Source organism: Sinocyclocheilus anshuiensis, unplaced genomic scaffold (genome assembly GCF_001515605.1).
Source record: "Sinocyclocheilus anshuiensis isolate Anshui unplaced genomic scaffold, SAMN03320099.WGS_v1.1 scaffold283, whole genome shotgun sequence".
NCBI lineage: Eukaryota > Metazoa > Chordata > Actinopteri > Cypriniformes > Cyprinidae > Sinocyclocheilus > Sinocyclocheilus anshuiensis.
In genome coordinates, this window is record NW_015549605.1 from 843,372 (window position 1) to 863,211 (window position 19,840).

At 37.3% G+C, this 19,840-nt stretch overlaps 1 protein-coding gene across 1 annotated transcript in view; it reads right to left on the minus strand.

The window, feature by feature from the left end:
• Positions 1-19,840, minus strand: part of LOC107658807 (myotubularin-related protein 5-like) — a 67,244-nt gene that overhangs the window by 3,204 nt on the left and 44,200 nt on the right. The window contains exons 12-41 of the mRNA XM_016447459.1: positions 19,079-19,156; positions 18,773-18,886; positions 18,555-18,683; positions 18,338-18,436; positions 15,512-15,716; positions 14,217-14,329; positions 13,464-13,613; positions 13,200-13,268; positions 12,451-12,612; positions 11,837-12,099; positions 11,539-11,711; positions 11,345-11,418; positions 8,586-8,778; positions 8,186-8,313; positions 7,294-7,469; positions 6,336-6,472; positions 6,036-6,243; positions 5,733-5,929; positions 4,865-5,002; positions 4,628-4,723; positions 4,331-4,405; positions 3,799-3,971; positions 3,419-3,601; positions 3,206-3,307; positions 2,934-3,119; positions 1,404-1,530; positions 1,036-1,166; positions 666-905; positions 472-579; positions 184-389 (exon numbers count right to left, since the gene is read on the minus strand). Coding sequence (XP_016302945.1) covers positions 1,501-1,530; positions 2,934-3,119; positions 3,206-3,307; positions 3,419-3,601; positions 3,799-3,971; positions 4,331-4,405; positions 4,628-4,723; positions 4,865-5,002; positions 5,733-5,929; positions 6,036-6,243; positions 6,336-6,472; positions 7,294-7,469; positions 8,186-8,313; positions 8,586-8,778; positions 11,345-11,418; positions 11,539-11,711; positions 11,837-12,099; positions 12,451-12,612; positions 13,200-13,268; positions 13,464-13,613; positions 14,217-14,329; positions 15,512-15,716; positions 18,338-18,436; positions 18,555-18,683; positions 18,773-18,886; positions 19,079-19,156 — 3,651 coding nt within the window. The 3' untranslated portion in view covers positions 184-389; positions 472-579; positions 666-905; positions 1,036-1,166; positions 1,404-1,500. The remainder of the gene's footprint in view (positions 1-183; positions 390-471; positions 580-665; positions 906-1,035; positions 1,167-1,403; positions 1,531-2,933; positions 3,120-3,205; positions 3,308-3,418; positions 3,602-3,798; positions 3,972-4,330; positions 4,406-4,627; positions 4,724-4,864; positions 5,003-5,732; positions 5,930-6,035; positions 6,244-6,335; positions 6,473-7,293; positions 7,470-8,185; positions 8,314-8,585; positions 8,779-11,344; positions 11,419-11,538; positions 11,712-11,836; positions 12,100-12,450; positions 12,613-13,199; positions 13,269-13,463; positions 13,614-14,216; positions 14,330-15,511; positions 15,717-18,337; positions 18,437-18,554; positions 18,684-18,772; positions 18,887-19,078; positions 19,157-19,840) is intronic.

Sequence of the window (19,840 nt, forward strand, 5' to 3'; positions counted from 1 at the left end):
ATTTTTTTTTTTGGGGGGGGGGGGGAACTATAATATACTTTACACTTTCCATTATACATTCATAAAATGTTAACCTTTTAAACTGAAATTTAATAAAAATAAATAAAAAAAACAACTAAAGTTGAAAATGTCATTGCCCCAAAAACAGACCCAAGGTGACCGATGAAGAGTGTGTTCACAGACCTGTTCTCGCTCTCAGTGCTCTGGAACTGGCTGTAGAGCGTGCTGGTACTGGGTCGACCAGCTGCAGGTGTGGATGTGGCGCTGACCTCACAGTCCAGTGCCAGGTTGATGGAGGAGCCGACCCTGCTCTCCTGCAGATACACACCCTGAGAGCGCCGCTGGTGACTCAGATTAGACGACATGAGCAGAGAGCTGGAGAAGGAGTGCTGGGGAGAGAGGAACAAAATATTAGTACACCATCCCATTAGTAATTTGTAGATAAAGGTAAGATGGTAATTCGTCTCTTACCCTGCTCTCTAGTCTGGACTCAACCCGTTGGGCCGCCTTAATCTTGTCCCATGTGTCTTTCCATTTTTCCATTGGTTGTCCCAACTCAGTTTCCAGGTTCTGCACATCCTGAATAAATATATATTAAGAACGTCATCAGCATTCATGTATGAAGACAACTTAATTTTAATTACCACTTCTGCTTTATTTCTCACCTGCAAGAGTTTGGTGATGGCATCAGGTAGTACTTTACTGAGGCTGTCATAGCAAGGCCAGACAATCCTCCGCTGGGACTTGGGGGCCGTCGTCTCCTGTCTATCACCAGCTTCCTCCTGTGGCTTCTCCGGCCGACCCCGCACTAATTCCCAGTCAAAGGACGGTCCCTCAGAAAGCATTTCCTCTGTGTAAAAGTCCCAAACCTTCAAGTTGGAGATAAAACTGTAGGGCTTCAAGACCTGCAAGACAAAAGAAAGGCAAGTTATACACACTAACCAATAGAGGGCACTAGAGTCATTTAGTCACATTTTGTTTCGAACTATGTTCTCAAACTAAACTAAGAATGTCAGAACAAAATTAGAAAGTTACCTCCTCCTCCTCAGGTGAAAACATGTAGTTGTAGAATATGGGGGTCTTCTTGTTGAGCCGGTCAATGTAATCCCAGACAGACTTGCACACCTGAGGGTTCTTCCTCTCACCTTTTTCCTCATACAAGACACCTACACAGACAATACATTGGGATAGGGCCAAACAGGGTTCAGTGATTGAATACTATAAATAAGCACCATGAAACTTCCTGTAATATATCACTTGACTTTTCATAGTACTACACAATGAGAGTACAATAACATCGAAGATTCGATCACAATCTCATTATGAGAGTCATGTTGACAGTTGACATTGCGCAGCATTTAATAAGCTGTTGAATAATTTCTTGGTAGGCAATTTAGACTCACCAAGCTCTATGCGCTCATAGTCTGAGTCCAGTAGGAAGGTGCGGAAGCGGTTGGAGACGTAGTGGTAGGCTAGGAACTTCAGCTAGTACTGACTGAACTAAAACTCCATGGGGAACTGTAGATGGATCTGTTGCGAAAATGAGCAGAAGGAAGAATCATCTATCAGATCTTAAGCTGCAGAACAATTCATTAAATCTGCTAGCATTAAACATGGATTTTAGACCAAGGAAAACCAATATGAAACTACTGAAAGCAAATTGCAATTGTAATAACTAGGTTTATATGTCCAACACCACAAGACAGAGCTATATAAAAGTATATGACAAAAAAACAGGCCCAAGACTGAACCTTGTGGGACACCAAAGCAGTTAATCTGTAAATCATTACTATGCATTTTGATCAATCAGAACAGTATTTATTAAGGTATTTACAAACAGTAGAGTCACAGTGGTGAGATTAAAGCAATTTTTAAGGTACAGAGAATATAGTGGGCAAGTTTTCTTCTTCCATGTTGCCTTCTACTTGAAAAGGAAGGGGGTAGGTTATTAATTACATTTTGTTGTTTAAAAAAATAAAATGACAATTATAAACTAAGAACGTTGTTTGCAAGAAAAATGCCTGCAGAATACAGAATATTTCCATACAATATATATGAAAAAACGAACTGGGCCTGAGACTGAACCTTGTGGGGCACCTATATTGTAAAGTGGAGCCCTAGTGTTTAGGAAAAAGCCATTTCAAAGGAACAGAGAACAGAGTGGGCAAGTTTTCTTCTTCCAAATTGCCTTATCAGTGAGAAGGACATGGGATAAGAAACAAGCTCTCCAGGATTTCTAGGAGCTTAATTGAGTTCATTGTGTAAGAGATAACAATCATCTTTGATTTCTTGTCAAATCCAGATTCACTGTTCCGAAATCCCACTAGTAAGCAATCTCATTCTTTAAACGTGTGGGGAAAGAAAGTCTATCCGTAAATTAGCTAAAAGGCTTGCGCAATCAGGATTATTTAGAGGTCCGTTTAGAGTGACAAAGCAGGAAGTTGGGACAAGTATGTGTATATCAGCATGTATTCACGAGCTGCCTTTCTGTACCTGCTCATCCTATCACCAATCATATAAGGTTTATTCTTTTTCCCTTTTCTTTGGACAAGACCTTCCAAGAAAGTGGAGATTGCTCCTTATCAACACCCAACAAAACAGCAGATGTAAGTTTTACGATGGACAAGATAAGAACTTGAAAACTGAATAAAGAATGCATGTAAACAAACAAAACATCCATCATGCACTAATGCCATGCAATTGAGTGCATAAAGAAAATGGTTTAACATAAAAGAGAGTTAAAAAAAAAAAAAACTTAAAATACATAGATACATCACAAATGCTTGTGCATGTACATTTACTGAAAGTTATAGTGATTTCCCAACCAGCAAATATGGGGCAGGTTGAGAACGTTATCAGCAACTCTGCTCTCTGATTATTGGTGCCACCCACTGGAAAACATATATCGGACAGCCAGCCACCAGTACACATACCTGGTGCACACAGTCGAGGAACTGTAGGAAGACAGGTGTGAATCCACTGCTCTGGCTGGCTAGCGTCTGGGCTCCACGGTGGCTGAATCGATGACCGAACGACAACCACTCTTTCTCCACAAGCAGCCTGAAACCATCAATTGTTCGGTAGTACGGATCCGACAGAAGTTGCACCAGGGACACCACCTACATCCAACACAGCATTAATGCAGACATGGACAAACAAAATTGATGACAGACACAGCTCATGCATGTTTAGGTGTTTGTCCTACCTGTGTTGTGACATCCCAGCCATCTTCCAAACTAACCATGACGGAGGAACCGTTGTCCAGGAGTTCCACAACAAGAACGGACACCTGTAGAACCTTGTGAAGCTATGGGACACAAACATCAAGAACATCAAAAATTGTAGATCCAACTGACCAATACACTGTATTTTTAAGTGTTAAATTAACCCAAATAAAAGGAGAAAAGGGGTAAGGTACCAGATTCATCCACTCCGATTCCTCCAGGCAGCGGTGAAAGGTCATGTTTGTGTTTGGTTCAGTGTTGAGCGAGGAAGGCACACAGGCTTTCATCAGCTTCTTGAAACTGTTCTTCACCTGCCGTACATCAAAGACCTCGATAGGCACCACCTCCCACTGCTGGAAGGAGTCCTGCTTTCCACCCTGACCACAACAAGAAGACTGAGGGCTTAGTTTTGATTGATTTAAATAAAATGATCATTGTCACTATTATCTCATTAGATCTTAAAATTATAGAAATTAACTGCGTGATAGTTCTCGTAACAGGTCTTGAAAATCAACTAATATTGCAATTCAAGTTATCATATTCGTATGAAAGTTTAAGTATTTAAGCTAGTAACCTTGAGCTGGGACTTGTCTCCAATGATGTAGAGGTACGCTCTCTGTTGGCGAAGGAAATAGGTCTCGGATGGTCCTCCATTAGTCTGGGGGGACTCTTTCCCAGCCAGCCTGTTCCCCACATCAGGGTTATACGTGCTGACCCGCCCACTACCACGAATACTGCCCCATTTTCCTGGGAAACACAAAGACCAATGAAAATCATTCACTGATGTAGAATGGGCAATTAATTCTGCTTTGTGGAATCATTTGTGTGTGAATTTGCATGTTTATTTGGGGACTGGCAGAATTTGTGATTTCTACAAACACCAGACAAACAAGACAATGACAATTTGGTGGATCACATGCAATGAGATGCGTATCACATCCTCACAGACAATACAAATAAATCAAACAGACATGGTGGTCAATGATTAGTTAGCACAGGTAAAGAGGATGACAACGCTACATGGAAACTTAGTGCTCAAACTCGCTGGCGTCATTGTCGAGAGATTTGATTGGTTAGATTTGAGAGCAGGGGCGGGCCTACTGTACCTCTAGGCGAGTTGCGGGCCTTGACAGAAACTCTAGGCTGAGAGAGGGAGATGACCCTTGCCCTCTGACCCAGCGCTAAGGTCAGATGACATAAAAATGCCCATTACTATCAGCAAACAAATCGGGCAGCCAATAATAAGCCAATGCAAAAAATAAATAAAAAATGCACAATGACTTCCTCTGCCATATGGGATTGGATGTCAAAAATTATAGTTGAATAAAGAACTTAATAAATGGTTGGGAACAGAGGAATGGATGGCGGGTTAAGTTGTGAGGATCTTAAAAACACACTCTCACCTCCTCGACTGACGGTTCCTGGCACATCCTCTTTAGTCCCCATGACTTGTTTCATTAAAGCTCCTATTTTAGGCTGCCTCAGCTTGTCTGATGAGTCTGAGGCCCAAATATGACACACACATAACACATTAGGGGGGTGAATATCACAAGTGAATTAAGGTATACATAATTGACATTGTCTGGGAGGATTAGTATTGTTAGGGTCAAGTAAGGTCAGGGTTAAAGGTTAACCCTAACCTGAGTTGCTCATGTGCGAGGAGGTGAAGCCACTGAGCGTGTTCCTCCCGCTGGCCTCGCTGTATGAGGGCATGGAGCTGATGATGGCCTGCAGATACTTCTCCTGCTCCAGGCTGGTGGAGTCGGCCTGCGACGGGCCTGAAACCAAACACAAACATGTTTACTTTTATACCATAAATATGCTCTGGTTGATCTCTTCCTGTTCTAATCCGCTTTATGTGGCCTAGTGCTAAGAGAACTGGGCTTAATAGTAGAGATCAAACAGCACAGCACAGTACTAACACCCCAAAGGTCATGGGTTCAATTCCCAGGGGATTCATCAACTGATAAAATGTATAAAAGTGTCTGCAAAAAGCATGGATGTATATAATAGATATATTTACAAGTGTTGTTATAGTTAACAAAAATTATAAAAAACAGTTCTTGCTAATTAAAATAATGCTAAAATATAAAAGAAAATATTAGGTGAAAAACTACTGAAATTAAAAAAAAGCAAAGCAAAATAAAAATAAAGCTAAAAAATACAAAAAAAATGACAAAAGCACATTACACAATTACTAAAACGTAAACTAAAATTAAAATAAAAACTGAAAAATATTATAAATCATTTATAATTACAATAAAAATATATTATAATAAAAATAAAATAAATACAATTCAAAGTATTAATAAATACTATAATTGTGTTTATATATATATATACTGTATACATACACACAAAATAACACTTAATCCTACATTTAAATATTTCTTAAAAAATATAACAAGATATTGTATATTTAGATAATAACTTTAAATATATAATTATAAATATAAGAGAATAGCTGCTTCAATCTCTTTTTTTTTTTTTATTGCTTCTGACTCTGACCTGCTGTGGGCGCATTGGGTGATTTGAAGAAGCCCACAACGCCTTTAGCATGCAGGCCGGCCGAGCGCAGCAGCAAAGCTTTGGTGCGTGAGTTCCTCCAGCACACCACAGGGAAGCGGTTCTGCCGGTAGCAGCGGCAGATGCGCTGGATGGTGGAATCGGGGATGCTCTGAGGCACGATCAGTAACCCTGGATAACTGAAACACACAAACAGACAGCCAATGAGATTTAGGTATAATTGCTATGCTAATGGTATGGTTTAGCCGAGACTGAACTTTTGTTTCTGAGAATTCCGGAACTCACCTTCGGCAGACCGTGTACATCCGGTTGACGGTGGAGATCCGGAAGGGCTCGTTTTTGGAGCGGGTCAGGCTGTTGCTGAGCGTTCCCAGTCCCAGCCGCTGGTAGTCCCGACAGCAGGCCCGCTCGACCACATTACTCATGGTCTGCCGGTCTGATGAGCGGATGGTGGAGGAGAGCGTGAGTGAACTCTGGTCCGGCTCTTCAGACACTGCTCAGTCAGAGAGGTTGCATTATATTACATAATCACATATCAGCCATCGCAAACATCAGTCTATCAAGTTGTAAATGTGTTTTTCTTACCAGAGATCTCATCCTCGTCCATCTCTGACTGAAAACTGCTGCGGTTTTCCCAGGTTGGTGGAGAATACTTCTTCCGGGTTACATACTGACGCCCAATGGTCCTCTTTGCGGTTTTAACAAGGTTTTTAGACAGCGTTCTAGAAGAAACAGCGGCTTAAACATTTTAATCACTTGAAAAATCTGATATATGTTATGTTTAAGACTTGTATCAAGACTTATATGCATATTTCTTTAAATATAAAAATCTGAAATATTTTTAAATATAAAATATATATACACACACACACATACACATTTTTTACTGTTCATACACGTACTTAAAATTTTAAACATGTATGAATAATGAGCTCAACTTATTTCTTATTACTTAATATTCAGGCTAAATATAAAAATAATGAAACAAATATAAAATAATGTTTTATAATATAAAAATTATAATATGAAAATTCACATAGACCAAAGTGAATCATGTTTGTGTGTAAGTATCAAGCACTTTCCAAGTCTAGAGGGAAGACTCGCCATTTAAATCCATAACATGTCTGAGCTGTTGTCATGGTGTATTTTTCAAAAATGTTAAAAGCTGCTCTCAAAAGCATTTGAAGATGATTGGTCCTGCCCTCAAGAGCGGCGTAGAACAGAACCGCATCTGAGTTTGCCATGACACCCATTTGCTGCTAATGCAGGATCTTAACGCAGGAGCCTTTGCAATTTCCACTGCTGAATAATTTACTGCTTGTCAGCGCCACTACACGCTATTTCGCCCCTCTTTCTCGATTTTGAACCAGTGCTACTGGGACACATGACCCAAACAGGAAGAGGCTGGATCGGGAAAGAAATTGCATGTGTGTGTGAGACAGAAAAAGGATGGAAAAACAGAAATGGTCTACTGGGAGCCGTATCACACAAACTCTTGACAAACACATTTAAAGAGGAATGTCAGCATCCATTGAGTTCTTACTTTAGCGACTGGTTCTTGTCCTTGGTCTTGTGCTCCACCGCCAGCTTTGCAGACTGACCCACGGTGAAGGCAAATGTGCCCTGGACGTGCTGTGGGTATCTGAGCTTATGCATGTGCTTCCTGAACACCTCCGCGAGATCTGATGCCACCTCCTCATCAAAGGCGATCTTCATCAGCTACAAGAGAAAAAAAAATAAAAAATGAAGTAGTTGGTAAAGAGTAAAGGCTTGATCAATTTTCAATGCTTCTAAACAACAAATATACAAAATAAAATATTTGCATTCATATTTTTTGCACCAAAACCCATCAAGTCAGTTTTTTTTTTGGTCACTCTCTAAATGTCTTTTTGGGGGGCATCCTAAACAATCCTAAATATCCATTTTAAAAACAAGTTTCAAAAAGGAGTAAGAAATAAATAAATATTTTTAAATCATTTATTTAAAATATAATAAAATGATATAATTAATATATAATATAATACTAGTCTGTATTAACTGAATAGGAAGGGGTTTTGATCAATTCTCATGTTACTATATCACAAATATAGCTAAATAAAATATTTACAAGCAATTATTTTCCACCAAAACCCATCCCACAAGTCAGATACAGTTTATTGTCATTCTCTTGAGTTTTTCTTTGGCATCCAAACAGTCCTAAATATTAATAAAAAAATATATTAAATATAAAAAAATTACAAACAATAAAACAAAGTAATAAATAAATTAATTAAATTAATATTTTGGAATTTTAAATATATATAAAATTATAATAAAATTATATAATTATATAATATTAACCTGAAATAACTGAACAAAAAGGATTTTTGTGCACTTAATGTAATGTGAGTTATGGAGAAACAGGAAACAGAGAAAGGTCAGGTGACACCCAATACCTGAAAGGTGCAGGAACGCAGCTGGAGACCCTCCTGGACTAACTGATCCATGGGGAGGTTAACAGAGATCCGCTTCTCTTTCGTGAGGGAGGCGATGGGGAAGGAGCGGGTGACCACTTGCTCTCCAACTGCACAACACAAACATGTACAACAAAATTTAACGCACCTACAAAAAGGCTTTTTGTGTAACAGGCACATTGATTTTCATTTTCAATTTCACAGCGTGAGCACAAGTTAGTGAGAAAACTGCTTCAGAAAAGCAGGAAATTTCTATAATTCATGGCCACCAGCATCCCAACAGCACGACTGCAGAGACTTCACCAAAGTGAGCTGCTCTTCTAAACTAACTACACATGTCACCCCCAGCGACAAGCATGACTTTTGACCAATAGGAGCATACCGAGAGGGTCGGTAGGCGTTCCCTTGAATATGAGGCGGTAGTTAGAAAGGAAGATGGCTCCCTCGGCGGGCAGCAGGGGCGGACCACCCATGGCGCCCGTGGCTTCCTCTCGGCCGTCTGTTATAAGGTGCACCCGCATGCCGTCCATCACAAACTCCTCACCAGGGAGCAGCGTTGGTCTCAAAAGCTTGGGCTGGAGTCAGAGAGACAGAAAGAGAAAAATAAAGAGGAAACAGAGACAAGGCCAGCAAAGTCAGTATATATCAGGAACGAGTTGCTCAAATATGAAATTCATACCACACTTGATTGCAAACATGCAGAATGCTTCAAGAGATCAAGAACTGGAGGAAAATGATCAATCACATCACATCACAAAAACACACAGCAAAGGTGCATTCCCTCTCTGTCAGTTTGACATTTCTTGAGCATGTAAACACTTTTAAGCTAATGAACCGAATTCATCAGAAATTTGTAATGTGATTTATTTCAGAGTAAAACAGGATAGTCTATCAAGTGTGACTGATTTTATCCACTGGGAACTGATTAGATCATGAAATGTGGGTGTTACATAAGAGATCACAAAAGAAATGCTTCGTTATCAAATGTATCATTATTATTTTCTATTATTGCAAAATATATTAACAAAAACTGCCAAATTTCTTTAGCTTAAATTACTTTTTTTTTTAAAATCAAATGTCCTAATTTTTTTTTTATTAAATTAACTTTTTTAATAAATTGCCTGAATTTAATTTTGTAAATGTAAATTACCATTTTTTAATCAAATTACAATTTTGTAAAAAAAAACAAACAAAAAAAAAACTATTTTTTTAACTTAAATTATATTTGTAATTTAATTATTAATAAATAAATTATTTAAAATCAATTATTTTTCAATTACATTTTAGAAAAAAAATGTTACCTGAATTTAATTACTGATTTTTTTTTTAATGTAAATTACATTTTTTTAACAAAATAAAAAAATTAAAATACATCTTTGTTTACTTGAATTACATATTTTTTAATTATTAATAAATAATACATTATTAAAAATAAGTTATTTTTAAATTACAATATTTTAGAAAGACTTCATGAACAAAACAGTATGTAATATTTGGATGAAAGATTACAAAAGACATATTTTATATAATGAGCCCTGATGAATCATGCACAACAGGACAGTTTACATGCATTATAAAGTAAACAGGGTCCATTTCAATTTCATGCTGACTGGGATACTTGGATAAGTGTATTTATAATTTGGATGCAAAACATTCTGTCCCACAGTTCTTTGAAATTTAATTTTCATATGTCCAGAAATGCCAGAAGCAACATTTTCATCTGGGAAAAATAGCCTATGTTTATGCCACTGAGCATTTTTCCCCAAATAAACTAATGCATTATGAGTCAAAATAACAGTGAAGTGAAGCCAATTTCTCCATCTAGACCCAAACACTCTCTAGACGCTTATGCAAGAGCACGTTTCATCACATTCAGTTCAGACTCTGAATGATTTACAGATCTCACAAGCATCTACTGTCTTCCAGAGAAATGTGTTCTTGTAATGGGAAGTGATCTTGAGTCCATTTGTCTAGCGATGTACAGCAGGTGGGCTCCATTCACACTCTCCTGTTTGATTTCTTGGGAAAGTGTTCAATGCTGGCGTCCCGTGACAGCATTGGTTGCTAGGCATTGAGTGATGAAAGATGCATGACTGCTTCTCCAGCACAGAGTACTTTTCTTTAGAACTCAGTAGAGTGAAAACAGAGTCAAAAAACACGGCAAGGTCTTTATCACACTTCACTGCACTGTTCTGCCCTTGTGCTTAAATGAGTAGTTCAAGATGTGAGTAAATTTGCTCATGTTGTTCCAAACCCATATGACTTCCTTTCTTCCATGGAAAACAAAAATAGTAGTTTCTTTAGCAGGTGTTCGTTTCTATACAATGACGGTAAATAAATAAAGTATAAATAAATAAGCAAATAATTAAATAAATGAAATAAAGTCAAACAGATGTGGAACGACATGAGGGTGTGTAAATCAAAATATTTTACTATACCATGATAAAATAAAATAAAATAAAATAAAATGTTTGGAAGGACATGAGCAAATAAATATAACTTTCATTTTAGGTGAATACTTTTGTTTTTAAATACTAAAATAATTAATTAAAAGAAACAAAGTCAAATATATCTGGAATGACATGAGGGAGCGTACATGAAGATAATTTATAAAAAAAATGTAAAAAAAATTTGAAAGGAGATGAGCATGAATAAATAAATATAACTTTCGTTTTAGGGTGAACTAATCATTTTAGGGTGAAGATCATTTTTTATTTAATTAAGGTGAATAAAAAATTAATTATTTCAAAAGTAATAAAATAATTAATTAAACGAAAGTCAAACATATCTGGAATGACATGAGGTAGACTAAATGCAAAAATAAAAAAAATAAAATAAAATAAAAAATAAAATAAAATGAAATTAAATAATGTTTTACCAAGATCCTTGATAAAATCAAACCTTTGTGTTAAAGGAAAGCACAGCAGAATGTCAGACTAAAGTGTGCTCAAAACAGCAGGCCAATAAGACCAGCATGCATCACTCAGGCCATGGTCAGTGAGGCAGTGCGGTCACGCAAACGTACCTGCCGTGGCACTCTGACTCATGGGTGGAGGGGCTGAAGTGGGATGTGATTGGATCTGCCTGGTTTTCTACACTGCATTTCCTGCCCAGCGGAACATAAAACAATGAGTTGGTTACCTTTTGGATGGGCGGCAGTCGTTTGCTCTCCCTGTGAACCGCGTCCAATGTTTCGATGTGCATCTGAACAATATCTAAAAGACAAACACAATAGCATACTAACATTTAAAAAATTATAATTAAAAGACCAATTTTGCACTATGCATACACATTCTGGTGGCTTCAATGTCAGGTTAAATCTCTAGAACTTTTACCGGGTATCATTGTGTGAAGGGCCTTCAGGTGTTCGTTGGTCACGCCGCTCTCGTTGCACACTTTGTCAACAAAGCGGTTGATGAACCGAACGACAGAGTTAGCAACATCCGAGCTCTCAGCATCCTCAAAGCCGCTCTCTGTGTCGTAGCTTTCTGCCATGCTGCCCGCAATACTGAACGAACAAAAAACTAAATTAGTGGTCAATTTTGTTCAACATTATTTTAGTTAATTTAACTTTTTATTGCATTGCATTGCATCAAACCATGTGTTTTTGTGCCCACACACAGCAGCACACACCTGTTGGTGACGTAGCTGTTGCTGACACTCTCCACGTCTCCCAGGCCAGTGTTGCGGAGCAGGCGGTTCTTGCTGGTGTCGAGTGGCAGCAGCAGGTAACTCATGCGGTTGGCATAGTGGATGGCCTGACTGAAAACCGTGCTCTCTTCCTTCTGAACGCGCTCCTGCTGCTGCTCTTTGCTCAGCGTGGGCCACAGACGACTCTGCTCAGACGCCAACTCCAGGGCGCTCAGCTGCTTCTGACCCCCAACACCCTCCCCATCCTGAAAGAGGCAGAGGTCAAAAGTCAAATGCAAAGGGTAGCAGTAAAATAATAAGAAAATCTTTTATACATCCATTTTTTTTTATCATTTTTTAATAAAATAACATACACTAGTGTTTAAAAGTTTGGGGCTGGTGTTATTTGATCAAAAATACAGCAAAAATGGTCATATAGTGAAATATTACTACAACTTAAAATAAGTTTTCTATTTTAATATATTTTAAAATGTAATCTATTCCTGTGATCAAAGCTGAATTTTAAGCATCATTATTCCCATCTTCAGTGTCACATGATCCTTCAGAAATCTTTCCAATATGCTTAAAATAAAATAAAATAAAATAAAATAACTCACAGGGCCGGATGTGTCTCCCTCCTCGCCGTTCTCCAGGTACAGGGCCCGGATGTGTTTCTGAACATCACTGTAAAACATGGCCTCCCAGAACTGCATGTTCGTCCACACCATGTGCTCCTGAACGCAGCTGTAGGCGAATTGAGTGATGCCTCCACCCAGTTTCTGTAACAAAAACAGATGCTGGAAATTCACACGCTGAACTCAAGAGAAAAGTCCACCCTTTATCCAGTACTTTATTACAACAGACATGCAATCACTCATCATTATTGAACTTCTCAAATCAGTCAAATATGTCCACGTAGCCATTCATTACCACAAAATAAGCTGGGTACATTATCCTACTTATTAGATATAGATAGGTATCTACCAAATAAATAAATAAACAAACATGAAATATTTATTTGAATTGAATTTATTTTACTTAAGCTCCACTTAGATTAAAGCTAAGCAACAATCCCAATTTTTGTGTATATATATATATATATATATATATATATATATGTGTGTGTGTGTTTTACATTATTAATCTGCAACCCGTTACTTTTTCTATGAACTAGTTAGTTAACATATTTAGTTGCAATACAAAAAGTCCTCCTCTATTTGAAGTGCTCTCTCTTCTTCATCTTCTTGTCTCTTACAGATTCCCTGTTCTTCTTAGCAATGCTGATGTATTTCTTTAACTTAACTCTTGTGCTTCTAGAAAAAAAAATATAGTACACCTACAAACACTCATTCACATCTTCACTCACCCGACAAAAGGCGGTGACCAATGGCAGCAGGGCAGCAGCAATACCATGTTCATCCATATGTGAGCAATCCTGAAAATAAAAATAGAAGCATTTGCACATCAAAACATTTGAATGACACTATTTATGGAGTTATATGATGATAACAATCAACAGCAATCATAAACTAAACCAAAACATCATATTTTCCACTTCCTTATTGCAGCACAACATTCTCATAAACACTCTGTGACTGATTGCTTGAAAGAAGACAGTTCTGTGTTTTACCTGCAGGGTGCAGTTCATCATGCGGACGATGTAGTCAAACTGTTGGTCGTCTAGAACGGCCCTGTTCTGCAGCACGTGCAGGTTGAGCTCCTGGGTCAGACAGACGCGTGCCGCCCGACCTTTCAGAGCCCGTAACACTGCCGGCATTAACTGCAGACACACACACAAACAAATTAAAACACACCCATATACACAAAGATACACTAATTTGAGATCATAAATGCTTTAGCAGAAACAGACACCATAAATCTGGGTTATGTTTAATAGGGTCATATGATGCGATTTAAATTTTTCCTTTCTCTTTGGAGTGTTCAGTGAGCAAACAAAAGACAGTGTAAGTCATTATAATCCATAATTATGTCCCCACTGGATGCAACGAATGCCTCGTTTATAATGGGTTTTCATGTTTTTGAATCATCGCTCCGGCCGGACAGGGCATAATCATAATATGGGAAGGGGCGTAACATTTCCATAACACGCTTGAGGTATTCGGCCAATCATAACGCACTGGATAGCTGGCCAATCACAGCACACCTTGCTTTTCAGACCGATGAGCTTTGTAAAAATTTACGCGTTTCAGAAAGGCGGGGCATAGAGGAGAAACAATAATGTACAGTATGTGGAAAATAATGTGTTTTTTGAACCTTAAACCGCATAAACACATTTCATTACACCAAATACACAAAATAATGTTCTTTTTAGCAACATCATATGACCCCCTTTAACAGAAAAGCATAAATAAGAGGTGCATACCTTCTTGGCTTCCAGCATCTTGTTGTCAAAAATGTATGTGATGCAGTTCCTGACCACCTCTAACCTCCTGGCGCTGTTGGCCAGAACATTCCCGTTCCTGTCCACTATGTCAGCTAGAAGCAATTCAGGGACATTAAAACATGAAGATTATGAAGATCAACACAAAGTTGTGCGCACATCAGTTAGAGTATGACAAGTTTATTTGAATGTTATATTTGAGCACAGGAGGTGATGTTTGCTACATCTTGGGCCTTTTATTTTTTCCCAAATTCTATTTGATTTTTTTTCCAAATTCCATTTTTTCCAAAAACAATTTTCCTGTATTCTGTTTTTCCCCTCCATTTAAATTTTTCTAGACTCTGTCTAGAATTTTATTAATCAAAAAGCATGTCTAATTAATTGAAATCGTGAAAATTACACAATTTAACAGCAATTTATAAGTTTAACAAAAATTACATTTAAGGCCCTATGAAATGTTTTTTTCTCAAATTGAGTTTTATTTTTAAAAAATTTTGTGTTTTCCATTAATTTTCTGGATTCCATTTTAATGGTTTAATTAAATTTTAATAATCAAAAGCATCTCTAAATAATTGATTTGATAAAAAAAAAAAAGTATTATTATTTTCTTTCTTTCTTTTTTCTCCACAAATCCTGTGCTGTGTGTTTACATTTTTCTGGGAAATCAATTCTGGTAAATAATTCTTCTGGTAAATATTCCTTAAAAAAATGTTTAATAATAATTTTATTAGTAGTAGTAGTACTATCATTACATTAAGTAATATATTTCTGTCACAGTTTCTTCAAGTTAAACCAAACTTTTATGATGATGGGTTGTTGTGAAGACCTTTAAATTTCTGTTTATATGATATGACGATAGTTTTTTCCTCAAAAGAAACGGCAAAATCCTCATTAAGTGACTCTCAGATCAGTTCTAGAGATTATGTTCATGTATTGATATATTGAGGCAGCAGAGGCTGATAACACCGTGAGCATCACGCACGCTTCACGTGTGTAGTAAACGAAACCGTGCGTCTGCGCCATTCATTCACACAGAGACATGCAGAACATACAGACTTAATATTTATATAGGGTTTTTGAGGCCTAAAATTCACAGACACTAGTCTATATTGCATTTTGATTTAATTGCACTGACCTACTTTTAAATTATTTATCCAAAATTTGGCAAATTCCATGTTATTCAGTATATTCCATTTTTATGACTGGATTCCGCGTCATAAATGTTTTTTCACATCACGGAAATCATAGGGCCCTGTACATCAGAATTGCAATCTCACCCAGTGGAGGTCCTGTCGGGACCATGCCCTTCAGTTCGGCCTTAACCACAGGTGGGGCGGTTTTGAGTTTTGCCGCTGCGTGGTCTATAAAGAGCTGCACGGAGACCTCGTCCAGGTGCGGGAAAGAGGTCTGTGGGAGCCGGGGTTGTGCATTTTCAGCTGTTCTCTGGACTCGGTGCATGGTTACTGCTGGGTATGGGTTTTCCTTTGGAAAAAATAAATGGAGAGACAATTTGTGTTTAAGAGACAAAATTACAAACGAAATTATGGAAAATCGGGATGCACAGATATTATCATATATTTTCTTGTATTATAATGCTATAATATAATTTAATGAATGTATTTATGTTTTAAAATTAATAGCACTAAATAGAAGTTTAAAGCAAAACATTAAAATTTTAAATGTTTTAATTTTAAATTTGCAAATGAATTTAAGCATCACAACATTGTGATCTACCTATGGTAAATTCATTTTTATTTTGAGTTTTGCTGAGTTTATTGAGGCAAAAGTCGTAGTTAGTGGTTTGTTAATAGCGAGAATTGGACCTTAAAATAAAGTGGGACCTTAATATTTTCAAAGATTAACATTACAGGAACAGTCCACACAAAAAAAACGAAAACTAGTCATACCAAACCAGCATGACAAAAGTCGATAAAAGCAGATATTTTTAAGAATGCTAAATGGTTGGTTTCAGTTCCAATTGACTTCTACTGTATTTTTTTGTCCATAACATAGAAGTCAATGGGAACAGAAACTGTTTGGTTACCAAAAATATTATTTTTTTTTGTTTCACAGAAGAAAGCAAGCCCTACAGATTCCCTTTAAGTGAGAGTTAGACAACAGAAAAAAAACATTAATATTGGTTAATAACCTATATTAATGTTTTTTTTCTGTTGTCTAACTCTCACTTAAAGGGAATCTGTAGGGCTTGCTTTCTTCTGTGAAACAAAAAAAAAAAAGATTTTTGGCAACCAAACAGTTTCTGTTCCCATTGACTTCTATGTTATGGACAAAAAAATACAGTAGAAGTCAATTGGAACTGAAACCAACCATTTAGCATTCTTAAAAATATCTGCTTTTATCGACTTTTGTCATGCTGGTTTGGTATGACTAGTTTTCGTTTTTTTTGTGTGGACTGTTCCTGTAATGTTAATCTTTGAAAATATTAAGGTCCCACTTTATTTTAAGGTCCAATTCTCGCTATTAACAAACCACTAACTACGACTTTTGCCTCAATAAACTCAGCAAAACTCAAAATAAAAATGAATTTACCATAGGTAGATCACAATGTTGTGATGCTTAAATTCATTTGCAAATTTAAAATTAAAACATTTAAAATTTTAATGTTTTGCTTTAAACTTCTATTTAGTGCTATTAATTTTAAAACATAAATACATTCATTAAATTATATTATAGCATTATAATACAAGAAAATATATGATAATATCTGTGCATCCCGATTTTCCATAATTTCGTTTGTAATTTTGTCTCTTAAACACAAATTGTCTCTCCATTTATTTTTTCCAAAGGAAAACCCATACCCAGCAGTAACCATGCACCGAGTCCAGAGAACAGCTGAAAATGCACAACCCCGGCTCCCACAGACCTCTTTCCCGCACCTGGACGAGGTCTCCGTGCAGCTCTTTATTGACCACGCAGCGGCAAAACTCAAAACCGCCCCACCTGTGGTTAAGGCCGAACTGAAGGGCATGGTCCCGACAGGACCTCCACTGGGTGAGATTGCAATTCTGATGTACAGGGCCCTATGATTTCCGTGATGTGAAAAAACATTTATGACGCGGAATCCAGTCATAAAAATGGAATATACTGAATAACATGGAATTTGCCAAATTTTGGATAAATAATTTAAAAGTAGGTCAGTGCAATTAAATCAAAATGCAATATAGACTAGTGTCTGTGAATTTTAGGCCTCAAAAACCCTATATAAATATTAAGTCTGTATGTTCTGCATGTCTCTGTGTGAATGAATGGCGCAGACGCACGGTTTCGTTTACTACACACGTGAAGCGTGCGTGATGCTCACGGTGTTATCAGCCTCTGCTGCCTCAATATATCAATACATGAACATAATCTCTAGAACTGATCTGAGAGTCACTTAATGAGGATTTTGCCGTTTCTTTTGAGGAAAAAACTATCGTCATATCATATAAACAGAAATTTAAAGGTCTTCACAAAAAAAACATTAATATTGGTTAATAACCTATATTGTACTGATATATAGTGCATCACTAACTGCAAATATTCTTTATTTTAGTTCAAAATAAAAGTTTGGGGGAAAAATAACAGTAAAAGTGCCAGGATCTGCACTTGTATTTTAAATACCCAATTTTGATGTGGAAAGGACGTGTCAATGCATCATGTGACACAGCTGATAAGACATGAATTAAACGTACATTTCTGAAAAGCTGCTCAGCCAGCTCCTTAATGTGTTTCATCACTTTGTGAGGATCTTGTATTTTAAATACCCAATTTTGATGTGGAAAGGATGTGTCAATGCATCATGTGACACAGCTGATAAGACACATGAATTAAACGTACATTTCTGAAAAGCTGCTCAGCCAGCTCCTTAATGTGTTTCATCACTTTGTGAGGATCTCCTGTCTCCTGTCGAATGCGCTCCATCTGATTTTATTTTATCTCAGTTTTATTTAAATTAACACAAACAAACAATTTTTAATAAGTTATAGATTTACTTCCTTTAACAATAACAACTGTCTGGATATGGTGGATTTTCATACTTTGAATACCATATGAACTAGGGATGCACTGATACCACTTTTTCCAGCACTCGCCCGATAACGTACATTTCTGAAAAGCTGCTCAGCCAGCTCCTTAATGTGTTTCATCACTTTGTGAGGATCTCCTGTCTCCTGTCGAATGCGCTCCACCTGATTGGCTATAAGCTACGATGAAAGGAAATAAGAGAGAAAGGATCAGAAAGCTTGATAAACACAAAAAGAAGGCATCCTTCTCAATTTCCTATAAGCTGTCAACTATATCCATCCAACACCTATGACTTACATCATCAAACAGGTCTGTGGCTCGGTACGGAGGACCCCGCTCAGACACAAACCCAGCAAAGGCCATGCCGTCGAGCACCTTCATCAGGAAGTCATCCTCAGCTAGTGCTCTCTGCCCCAAAAATGCAGCCTTGAGAGAAAACAACAAGCTTTAAAGGGCTGTCCATGACTTTGTTTTAGCGTTTGTGTCTGAAATTGAATTTTAGGGCTCTTCGGTACCTTATGGAAGCGTATGACGGGTTCAGGGTGGATGCGAATTATATGCAGACACCATCGATAGCCCTGAAAGAGATGTGCGAACAGCCACAGGAAGACAGCGCGGATCTCCTTATCCTGCAGCGCACACAAAACAATGACACTCTCATAAAACAATCACTTCCTGCAATGTCACGTCCACCTGAACAGTTTCAGTGTCAATAAAAAAAACATTTGCATTTCTAAATGTAATGTCAGATGCTGGCGATTACTCAAGGTAGGAGGAAAAACATATTTATAGATTAAAAAGAGATTTACAACGAATTTTACCTGAATTTTAAGTGTGGCTAGTTGAACGGAAGATGGAGGAAAAGCATGATCAGCCACTTCCAGCTCTGGATCGAGAACCTTCATCAAACAAAACATACACATACATCAAGATAACAGTACAGTACACTACTTAATTGCCCACTATATACATCTAGTCACTGATAAGAAGCGACACCGATGCTGACAAATTTTCTTTTAAGAAAATAACCCAAGTAAACAATACAAATAATGATGGATTCAAATATTTGCTCTAGCATCTATTCTTTGCTAGATGATTCAACACATGAAATGGACTTTGGTCATAATTTGCTTCCGATATGATTATTTTGTTCATAAACATGCTGAAGGTACAAAGCTAAATGTTTCATTTGAGTTTTAAGTAGATTAGTGATCAGGATACAGTGCTATTTTAGTATTATTTATGAAGCAGTAAGAACTCAGAGTTAAACTGTGTCAGAACAAATTCAGCTTGATAATGTCTTGATAATGATAACTTTGATAGAAAGGTATGTAATGGATTACAATCAACCAAGAATTATTCATACAGCTGTCAATATTTACACAACTATCAATACTTTGTCGGGTGACCCTTAGCCTTAATGACAGCATATAGTCTCCTGGGCATGCTGTCAACCAGGTTCATGAAACCTGTACTTCAATTTTTTCCCAGACTCGGTCTGAATAATTTTGGTCCCAAATTTGTATAAATTTTACTGGTAGTCCACTGTATGAAGAATTTTTGGGTATAATATATCACAGTTT